Genomic DNA, 10,557 nt, shown 5'->3' on the forward strand with positions numbered 1-10,557 from the left:
GATCCACATGTTTCGTGTTATGGTTAGATTTATCTTAATTCTTATTTCATAGTTGTGCATGCTTGCGAGAGGGGGTAATCATAAGTGGGTTTCTCGTTCAATTAAGAACAACACCCAAGCACCGGTCCACCCACATATCAAATTATCAAAGTAACGAATGTGAATCCACTAAACATCATGAACGTGGCTAGACGACAATTTCCATGTGTCCTTGAGAACAATTTGCTTTATATAAGATAACTTTACGTCTTGTCCTTTGCTATAAAAAGGATTGGGACACCTGGCTTCACCTTTGCTACTATTGTTACTTGTTACGAATTATGTTGCTAGAAAACTATCTATCACTGTTACTTATAACACTTGAAGGGAATACCTTGCTGAAAACCGCTTGTCATTTCCTTCTGCTCCTCGTTGGGTTCGACACTCTTACTTATCCAAAGGACTATGATTGATCCCCTATACTTGTGGGTCATCACCCCGCAACGTCACCTCCGTCCACCCCGGCATCAACCATGGCCACCGAGAGCACCCGCCGACGCCGTTTGCATCCCATGGACCACCTCGCGGTTGCTAGGGAGTACCGGAGCATCGTGTTCGACCACGTCCGAGCCGCATCCATGTTTTCCGATGAACTTTCAGTGACCTAGCTGTCGCGGTTAGCCAGATCTAACCCTGACTAATTGATCTTGATCCAACGCGTAGGATTAGATCACTTAAATGAAATAATATGATTTGGGGACGTTTGCTACATCTAGATCAAAGGAATGTGTTTTATTTTCATTACAAACCGGTGTTAACGAATCAAAGAGCGCCACGTGTAAAACCTCATCCACAACATTATCTAGAACGGATTCGTTTAATAAAAAGAAATGACAGTGCTGCAGAAAGACCCTGCAACTTCAAAACATCATAACTAATTATTCGAAACTCCAAATTGAGTGATTCTTTTTGCACCTTAAACCTTAGGAGATAAACTTTCTGTAAAATTTAGGAAAAGTAAATTTAAAATTTTCAAATTTGAATTTCGAACATAACGTTTTGAAACTTAAAATGGCCATAACTTTAACCAACATAAAACCAAATTGATTGATTCCTTTTTGCATTTTGAAACTAGTGAAATGTGGTTTAACTTAGTACATTGTTTGATAAAATTTGAAAAATTATAAAATTGTTTCTGGACATATCTTCAACGGTACTAGTTTCACATATATTTGAATTTATTTAATAATTACAAATTTGGTAAAAATATCCAACTTTGCTAATTGAAATTTATAGACTTGTTGAACCTAATAGTGCACATAATAAAAGTGTTTCGTATAAGTTGAAATAGAGTTTAGAATTAATAAAACATAGTTTAAATAATGTGGAACCCTGACTATCTTATAAAAAGAATTTGTAAGGGAATATATGAACTAAGTTGAGCTTAGTGAATTGAATCATGGTGACTTAATGATTTTAAATTTCAAAAAAAACTTGGCCAAGTTAAATTCAAATAGACTTAAGTTATATTTTAAGTAAAATAAAATCAAGACCAATTCAAACCAAATTGAAAGCTCAACAATTGAATGAGATCAAACCCAAACCATACCAACACCTTGTGATGTGTGATTTGCTTCTTTTGCATTCATGCAAGCATTCCTTTTGCATGAATTGAGTTATTGTTGTTTCTACGTGTTGTTTTTCCGATAAAGTCAGATTACGAGGAGTATAACCCATGTCACTCTGAGGATTGCACCAGTGACAACAACAACCAAGGCAAGTTCCACCTTGACCATGGTACCTAGTATTTTCATGCATTATAGAATTGCCATGATAGGGGTGTGAGTTTAGGATGCTAAATTCTATACAACCCAGTAGATGGGAACTTAGATCCAAATTTACCCTCACCTTGTAACCATGGAGTAGTTGCCTCGCTACTATGGCGTGGATTGAGAGACATTAGTTATTTCTTTTCAAGACTACAACCTCATGGTTGACTACTTAACTAAAACTAAATTAATGAATTGATCTGGGTGGATTGGCATTGTTTGGGTCATCGAAGTGTAGACATTGATCGGGAATGTCACATAGGTATCAAAGGGATTGTACATGTTCAAATTTGAGTAGCTTCCATGTGTAACTGTGAGATAATAAGGCTCTCTCTTGACCAAATAGGTTATGGGAACCATCCTCGGCATGACCAGCAGATGTAGGTGTGTAGGTTGGACTGGGTGTGTCTGTGGAAGAGGGCTACTACTTCCCAATAATCTCGTCTTGATCTACCAATCTATTTCACAAGTGAATTTTAATAGCAGGAAGGTGTGATTGGAATCACGGATAAAGTACACAAACCTGTGCAGAGTATAAAACTGATCATGGTTAGCCGTGTCGCCGGTTATGGACAACTTTTGAGCAACTCATAGGAGAATTGTTAGCTTCATGTCATGACCTCTTCTAAATAAATTTTAATGGGTTGAACCAAAGGGAAGTATGGACCAACCCAGATGCCTGTTGTGAGATCAGGGGAATTATCTGGGGGGCGTTTAGGGAAACCGTATGAGAGTGAGGCCCACATACTCACTTGCATCATGGATGATCATGTGAGACGATTGTCTAGGACTACTATGAGAGATGACATGTCCGACTATTAGAGTACACCATTATTACAAGTTAGAACAAAACTATTTTCTGCCCCACCAGCCAAAGAGCATGTAGGTGAATAATTTTCCAATTATCTATGGACTTGTCAATACATTCAATGTATTGATCCTCGTGACTGCAACGTATTATGTTGCAGGTGAATACCACGAGGAGTGACTTATGTAGGATTTCGTGTCTCCACTCGACATGCTTTCCCTTGGTGTTGATGGAGCTTACCGAGACGTCTACCTTAGATTTGCTTTCGTTTCCGCTTGTTATGAAATATGTTTGTTTATTGTAAGATTACTTTAAAAATGATGAATGAAAAAAAATATGCCATGCAGTGTGTACAATTTTGATTAAAAAATAAAAAAAACAATTCCCATGAGTATCTTTACCTAATGCATAAAGTTGACATGCATAGGCTAATTTCTGTTTAAACTGGCCATGTATTTTCATTTTTGCATATTTTTTCATCCCCGAGTAAAAAGGAATAAAAAAGTGGAGGAAATGGGATTCAAACCCAGGTCTCCCGGGTGCAAGGGAAGAAGCCGACATGTCTCTCTCCCCTGCTTTGAGATCCGTACATTACATCAGACGGTGAGAAGGACGTTCGCACGGGGATACAGAAAACCGACGTCATTTTTTCACAAGGTTTGGGTACGGAAAAAGGGCAATCCATGTGCTACGTACTAGTGTACTACTACACTTCGCTTGAGCATTTAACGGCCAGTACGAGGAAAGTTTGAGGAGTGTATTTGAAGGAACGGAGATCACATTAGGCCACATTAATCGCTAATCTACAAAGCCGGCGCCAAATTTAGCTGTTCTTCACTTTCTCACTTACGGGCCGCTCTGGTTGATTGAACCGCGTCGGTGTTTGACGCCTATATAAACGATGCCATCCTTGCCCACATCCATCCAGCCATCCACAGCTTCCCTTCCTTAGCATCTCCGAACAAGTTGATCGAGCTCCAATGGCGCTCCTACCTCGGCGGTTTCTGCTCGGGGTTTGCGCCGTAGCGCTGGCCGTCGGCCTCGCGAACGCTGTGGCTGTGCACGGCGAGGCAGCGCCGGTCGTGGTCGGCCTGGCCAGGTGCTCGGACTGCACAAGGAAGAACATGAATGCCGAGGCAGCTTTCAAAGGTACGTAAACCTTTTACGAGTAGATGTTATAATTTGCCAACGGCGTCAAGGAAAAGCAGAGCCTAACTGGCCTTTTTTTGTTGTTGTTGTTATCGACTTGTGTCAGGTCTCCAAGTTGCTGTCAAGTGCAAGAACGGCAGGGGCGAGTACGAGAGCAAGGCCGTGGGGCATGTTGACAAGTCCGGCGCCTTCAGCGTCCCCCTGGCCGCCGACCTCGTCGGCGACGACGGCGAGCTGAAGCAGGACTGCTTCGCGCAGCTCCACAGCGCGTCGAGCGCGCCGTGCCCCGGGCAGGAGCCCTCCAAGATCGTCGCGGCACGGCCCAGCCACGACGGCCAGACGACCTTCGTCGCGATCGCCGGCGAGGTGCACCATCCTTCAGCTGAGTGCGCCTCCGCGTTCCTGTGCAATCCTCTGCACAAGCACCACTTGGTCGTCTTCCACAAGCCCGTCATTGTCTCTCCCAAGCACGATCATGATCACGACCACGACCATGACCACGTCCACGACCATGATCATGACCATGACTCTCCCAAGCACGATCATGATCACGACCACGACCATGACCACGTCCACGACCATGATCATGACCATGATCACGCGCCTGCAGTCAAGCCACCGACGACGCCGGTGTACACGCCGGCGGCGCCAACCCCTACGCCGATCTACCACCCCCCAGCCCAGCGTGACGCCGTCACGGAGCCACAGCTCTTCAAGAAGATGCTCCCGTTCCTCAAGAAGCTGCCGTTCTTCCCTCCTGCCAAGCAGAGCGGCAAGCCGTAGATACGCTTGTGGAGGCGGAGCGAGTCTGCTGGCTCTTTTGGTTGAATGATGATGAAGCCACGCACGAGTTTCTTTTCGCCCTTTTGCTCGCTGGTAGGCAGGCCATGTTGCTTCCACAAAATAATGTTTGCGAGGATGATTGTGCGTTCGGTTGAGAGCGTTCCATTTCTGGACTAGTTCGATCTTGCTTTGTTTTGTGTGTGTTGTTTCACTCCTGATGTACTGTGTGCGATATGTTGGAAAAATGATTGGCATCCCGTTATTTCTCACTTGATGCGTACGTCGACTTCTGCCACTGACCTTCTCATTGATTGGTACATATGGGATGCAACTTTGGTAGATCAAAAATGAGCGGACAAGCTTGCTTAACAGTTAGTACTCCCTACCTAAAACGTCTTAGAAAAGTTTACAGTCTTATAGAAGTTTACAGAGGGAGTACCTACCACACACATGTGACGATATTCACGTCCTGCCGGTTCCGGACTAAACTATTTCGGGTGTATGCGGTTCAGTACATATATCACCAACTCCACTATTCCACGCTCACTAATTACTACCCCCGCGCCCCAACCCTCTGTTTTGATGGATGAAGATGCTAAACAGTAACTTTACCGCATATCGCCTTCTTGCAAGACATCAATCATGTTGTAAATTCTCTTAGGATCCATTGATTGTACCTAAATTACAAAGAAAGAGTACAGTAATAAGAAACAAGAAATGCAAGTAACACGTGTTAGAACAATCATAAGAAACAAGATATACACATACCTTCTTATACAGAAATATGGCGGCATCAACTGACCCTTCGGCGTATATTGAACGGCCACAAACATTGTGCTGGAACTCAAATGAAACGCTGGCAGGAGAAAACAGAACAATCAGCAAGCCTGAATGTAAAGCATCACATTTCAGAAGATTGGTAATTACCTGTCATCGGGAGAAGTCAGATGGTACAAATGGAATGCATGCCCATCAATGTGTTCTTCGGGGACACCCACCATATAAAGCTGCTGCTCAGGATCCCTGATCTTAACCATCTGCTGGCATAGAAGGTAACAACCAATACATAATATAACACCAGTTCGATAACTTTCAGAAATTGCACAAGTGGCACATCCCAAGAGCTCACTGTACTACTGTGCAGTTCCCAGCTCACCCCCAGGTGGTAGGAGGAGAAATGAAATGGGACCCGTGAAGCTTGTCTACCATCAGACCATCCGCTTATCCGATAAAATATGACGAAAGTAAACAGGCACCGCAACCCTAGCTTCAGGACACTAACAGGTAAACATAACCTTGGCTCGAAAGGTATAAAAATACGAAGATATAGACCTATATACAATCATCATGTTTCCAGAAAATACAATCATCGAGTATTCCCAAATGGAGTTATCAAGCATTTCAGAGTAAGGAGGCTAGAGTTGGAACTTATAGCCTCCAGTTGATGTACTAAAACCTTTTCCAAGAATATAATAAGGAGATGCATCTATGATCATGCATACAATTTTCAGAATTTATCTTGCAGCCAATGAAACAGCTTGGCTGGACTCCCAGGAGTAGTCACTAAGAGCCAACCTTTCTTTCAAATTGGTAATACTCCCTCCATTCCTAAATACAAGACCTTTTACAGATTTCATTATAAAGAACATACGGATGTATATAGACATATTTTAGAGTATATATTCACTCATTTTGCTCCGTATGTAGTCCATATCTCTAAAAGGTCTTATATTTAGGAACAAAGGGACTACATACTATGGTACCTTTTTTGTGGAAAGAATAGATAATTCCTCATCTAGATTGCAGTAATGCAATATTAACAAAATCAAACACCAAAGTAGTTATCAGCACTATTTTAATGTCTCGGGTCTAGAAAGATAGAAGTTTGAGAGAAGATCAATCATATTTGAAGGAAAGTTATAATTCCGAATAAAAAATGGCACGTCAATTTCACTGTGGATTTGAAAATGACTAGTTTAAGGCCATGATGCACATTATGAGGGTCAAGTTGATATTTCCTTAAGAATACGGATAATATATGCATTCAACTTTAAGCACAAGAATACGAACTTACCCTGTCCATGTCAAAGACCGCGCCTAACTTCTCGAAACAAGCAATTACTGCTTTAGCTGTACCAGATGTGTCCAGCTTTCCTGCTTGATGGGATTCCAGTACCTGCAAATATGCTCACACTTAGACCTCCACAATGACACATGGAAGTTTAGAGTGAGTCAATAGAAATGTGTTTGGCCTAATACAACAACAACAACAACAACAACAACAAAGCCTAATATTCCAACAAAAAGTCTCAGAGCAAACAGACAATTCAAAAACTTGCAAAGGAGCTTATATTACTGGGTAGTTTCTCTCAAACATATTAGGGTAGACTAACGATTGAAGTACAGGTCCTTGAAGTAAAAGCTTAAAGACTTTTAACATATTAGGGTAGACTAATTATCCAGGTAGAACCATACCTCCAAGCGATAGCCTGAGAAGGCCCCAGGAAACTGCTCCGCAATTGTTTCCATTGCAGCAAGAAATGCAACAACCTGACGAGGGAAAATGATGAGTGGCGTTCATGTTTTCATCAACTTATTAGATTTGACACTGCTTTTTTGACGTACCTGTTTGCCCATTTGTGGAGATATTAGTGCGTAGTTTTTTGAATCTTGCACTGATTTGTACAGTAACTGCTGATCCCCGCCAGTTGTGCCCATTACAAATGGCACACCAAGCTTGCAATAGAGCTCGGCATTAGCTGCATAATGTAAGAATATTGTTTTGTTTTCAGCCAGAAGTGTGAAGGCTGAGGGCGGCGACGGAAAGGAAACAACACATAGACCAAAAAATCAAGCATCTTTAGTGTGTGTTTTGTATCCCTCTTGAGCAATAGAGGGGGAAAACTACCCGTGAATTAAGAACCTGAGACTTTCAGCAAGATCCAAATGAATTTACTAGTTTGGTTATTCTAGGTAAAATGTGTCAAGCTATCAAATAGAAGTAGTTTCCTATCATAGTATCTTGTAATATAAAACAAAAACATATGCATCAAATCTTGCAAATATTTTTTTTTTTAAAAGCAGCTGGAGTTTCTGCAGATATATTTTTTTAAACAATTAGCTGAAGTTTCTAAAGATATTTGTCAGATAGAAGCATGTTTGTACATAACGAATTGGAAAGAAATTTCTGTAGCAGTGATTTCTCGATTGTAGAAGCTACCACAATGATAAATCATCCCAAGCAAGTTATAAGATGTCATAAAGCAAAATAAAATAATAAGACAAAACTTACAGTTCACAGAATCCGGTGCCGTGTAGTCCACCACGACGACATCTGGGAATTCGTCAATGACAGATGAAAGAACATCTTCTCTTGCAGAAGGGCCATATATCTCAATGTCTGTATCACCAATTTGTATTGTTTTATCAAGGTTCTCTCTACTACTGAATGAAACAGGAACTAGGTGAAGACCCCTTGAAGTAGCTGCCTCAGCAACAGATACCCCCATTTTACCAGTGCAGCCATTCACCTACAAAATTGAACAAATGAAAGACTAAGTAGTAAATATTACAGTACTAAATAAATTCCTCAAGTAATTGTCTAGCATGACTGTATGAGAATATATTCCAATTGATCTTGTACTAAAGCATTGTAGAAAATCGAATATATTCAGTAACTCTAGTCCATTGGTCTTATCCAGCCAGTTGTTGGACTGGACCTGTAATCACTGTTATTGACTATCCATGTGGCATCCTTAACATGTACAAGTAGGGAGTTGGCAAATTGGCCTACCATGCTATAAAGGTTTGGAACTCGGATTAAAAGAATTGTAACATGAGATCAACAAATTGTGAGCAGGACTGACCATGTCTTACAAGCGTAAGACGTTTTACGCTGATATTTGGTTGCTTCAAATGAGAAAGTGCCATGCAGCCATGGGAACTCGAAATCCAGTAACATAATGATGTAGCTTAATATTTGACGGCTGAAAATAACCTCCTTTGCAGCATAGGAACTCGAAATCCAGAATGATGAAAGGCAAATTTATAGCTGACAGAGTCTGATGCCTCATTGTGCATCAAGTAGACATACTGCATAACTAACTAGGAAACGAAGAACTTATGACAAGGCAATCGTGAAAGTTTGCCTACTCCGATAAAGTTAGGATTGCTGATTGCACACAACTGAATACCAGTGGCCTCAGCGGCATTCCGCCGAACAGGTTAGCGGTGGCGTGATAAATGCAGCCAGCGTACCAGAATCGGGAAGGAGACGCCTGCCGGCCGCGCGGTAGCCGTCTCTAGGGTTGTCACGGGTGGCGCGGCGCTGACACACCGCGGCGCGGCGAAACCGTCTAGGCGGCCCCGTCTCCGCCACGGCGGCGAGGGCGAGAAAGCGCGGGGCGGCGCCCGCACCGAGAGCATTTTTGCCTTGCCCGGCGGCGCGGCTGCTTGCACGATATAGTTCAAGGGGTGAAGCCGGATAGGGAGACCTGGCCAACGACGGTTTATCCCGGCGGCTCTGCGGGGCGAAAGTGTGACACCGGACGGCTAGCCACCGTTTATCCGTAGAGGACCCGTGCTGCCGTGCTGCCGTGCTGGGCGTGAATGAGCGTTGCACGCTATTTTTCTTTCATTTTTTGACGGAAAGGCCTACATAAGAAGTCGATGCAAAAAAAACTCCGACCCACGGACCTCATCTGGTCCATCGTTCAAACGGAGTAACGGACAGAGAGCACGACTCAACGAGTGACCGTATTCGTATTTTGTATCGGTTTGGCGTCCGGTCCACCCTATTTTCCTATTCGGTTTGTGATTCACATGACGTTGAACGGATGCCCACGCGTCCGCTTTGTGTCCGTCTCGAACCCGTGACAGCTCGCCACCTACCTCTCATCGTTCACATTTACGACGCACGCGCGGGCGGACCCACCTAGCAGCCACCCCATCGAGCGGTCGTCGTCCTTTTTAATGTGAAAGTCGTGGACCGGTGGGCCACACTTTCACTCTCGGCGACGCATGCCTCCTCGATCACGAGCCCCGACAACCAAACCCTAGCCCGCCGCTACTCCACCTCCACACCAACGACAATGGTGGGCCGATGGTTCCCCGACCGCAAGACGAGGCACGACCACGAGGGTGGGTCGTCGTCCGTCCGCCGTCGCCGCTCCACCACTCCACCTCTACCTTCACCTCCACCTCTGCCGCCCGCATTCCATATCTTGTCGGACGGGGCGACACCTCGGATGCGGTCGTACGCCAAGGAGGAGATCTGCAAGAGATACTAGGAGATGCGCACGCCGCCGTCGTGGAGAGACATGCACATCCCAACAACTAGCACCTATCTATAGATCGGGTGCCCATTTGATGACGAGATGATGTATATACTTCTCGCCCCTCGTTGGTTACCATAAGTGGAAGGTTGAGATGTAGTCAGCAGCAGGTTTTCCCTTACACGGAGACTGTAAGGTTTATCGAACTATGAGGACTCCTATGATCAACGAGTATGTGTCTTCCACCCTAGCGCTAGCAGAAGACATGAACCTGCACACACACAAATAACTTTGCTCTCAACGAGTACAGAGAGGTTGTCGATCTCTCCGGCCTTGTAGTTTGCAAAGGATCAAAACACAAGCGAGAATAATGATAGCGATTGCAACCGAAAAGTAAATGAAAGCATTAAATGATGAAGGTATAAGCAATGGTGGCGATATCGACCGGAGTCACATGATGTTCACTAGTGATGTCTCCCTCCCAAAAGACGATAAACAACTATGCTTGCGTAAACAAATTACAGCTGGGCAATTGACAGAATTATGAACACACCACAATGCTAATTATGCTACTTGAAAGTTAGAGGCTCAATAGTAATGGGCAGTACACCAAGACAAGTAGATCGTTTATTCATCAGCATCTACTTACTAATCATCCACCTTGAGATATCTATCCAGAACGTCTCGCTGGTATTAAGTTGCGAGCTCCACCCAAAGTGTAAACTCAAAGCAACGG

General features: G+C 43.6%; 2 protein-coding genes across 3 annotated transcripts; one reads left to right on the forward strand and one right to left on the reverse strand.

Annotated features, from left to right (window-relative positions):
* Nucleotides 1-3,161: 3,161 nt before the first annotated feature.
* Nucleotides 3,162-5,191, forward strand: LOC123449168 (proline-rich protein 2-like). The gene is made up of 2 exons (XM_045126276.1): nucleotides 3,162-3,765; nucleotides 3,872-5,191. Exons 1-2 carry the CDS (start codon nucleotides 3,597-3,599, stop codon nucleotides 4,546-4,548), a joined length of 846 nt encoding a protein of 281 aa, XP_044982211.1. The 5' UTR covers nucleotides 3,162-3,596; the 3' UTR covers nucleotides 4,549-5,191.
* On the reverse strand, nucleotides 4,914-9,144 carry LOC123449167 (probable 4-hydroxy-tetrahydrodipicolinate reductase 2, chloroplastic). 2 transcript variants are annotated; one of them, XM_045126273.1, is made up of 8 exons: nucleotides 8,806-9,144; nucleotides 7,841-8,078; nucleotides 7,174-7,307; nucleotides 7,024-7,098; nucleotides 6,623-6,724; nucleotides 5,476-5,585; nucleotides 5,317-5,404; nucleotides 4,914-5,225 (listed from the first exon to the last, which is right to left on the reverse strand). In XM_045126273.1, the coding sequence occupies exons 1-8, from the start codon at nucleotides 8,971-8,973 to the stop codon at nucleotides 5,157-5,159; spliced, it is 984 nt and encodes a 327-aa protein (XP_044982208.1). In that variant the 5' UTR covers nucleotides 8,974-9,144; the 3' UTR covers nucleotides 4,914-5,156. The 2 variants fall into 2 exon arrangements, with proteins under 2 accessions (XP_044982208.1, XP_044982209.1); XM_045126274.1 differs by lacking the exon at nucleotides 8,806-9,144 and adding an exon at nucleotides 8,415-8,655.
* Nucleotides 9,145-10,557: the final 1,413 nt, after the last annotated feature.

This window comes from Hordeum vulgare, chromosome 4H (assembly GCF_904849725.1).
Source record: "Hordeum vulgare subsp. vulgare chromosome 4H, MorexV3_pseudomolecules_assembly, whole genome shotgun sequence".
Taxonomy (NCBI): Eukaryota; Viridiplantae; Streptophyta; class Magnoliopsida; order Poales; family Poaceae; genus Hordeum; species Hordeum vulgare.

What these genes read in the sequence shown, in the direction of transcription:
- LOC123449168 (XM_045126276.1), top strand. Translation starts at nt 3,597, where the DNA reads ATGGCGCTCCTACCTCGGCGGTTTCTGCTCGGGGTTTGCGCCGTAGCG. An exon ending in TGCCGAGGCAGCTTTCAAAG is followed by an intron (nt 3,766 to 3,871) that starts GTACGTAAACCT and finishes GACTTGTGTCAG; the next exon opens with GTCTCCAAGTTGCTGTCAAG.
- LOC123449167 (XM_045126273.1), bottom strand. Translation starts at nt 8,973, where the DNA reads ATGCTCTCGGTGCGGGCGCCGCCCCGCGCTTTCTCGCCCTCGCCGCCG. An exon ending in GCGTCTCCTTCCCGATTCTG is followed by an intron (nt 8,079 to 8,805) that starts GTACGCTGGCTG and finishes TCAATTTTGTAG; the next exon opens with GTGAATGGCTGCACTGGTAA. An exon ending in TCTCAGGCTATCGCTTGGAG is followed by an intron (nt 6,725 to 7,023) that starts GTATGGTTCTAC and finishes GCATATTTGCAG; the next exon opens with GTACTGGAATCCCATCAAGC.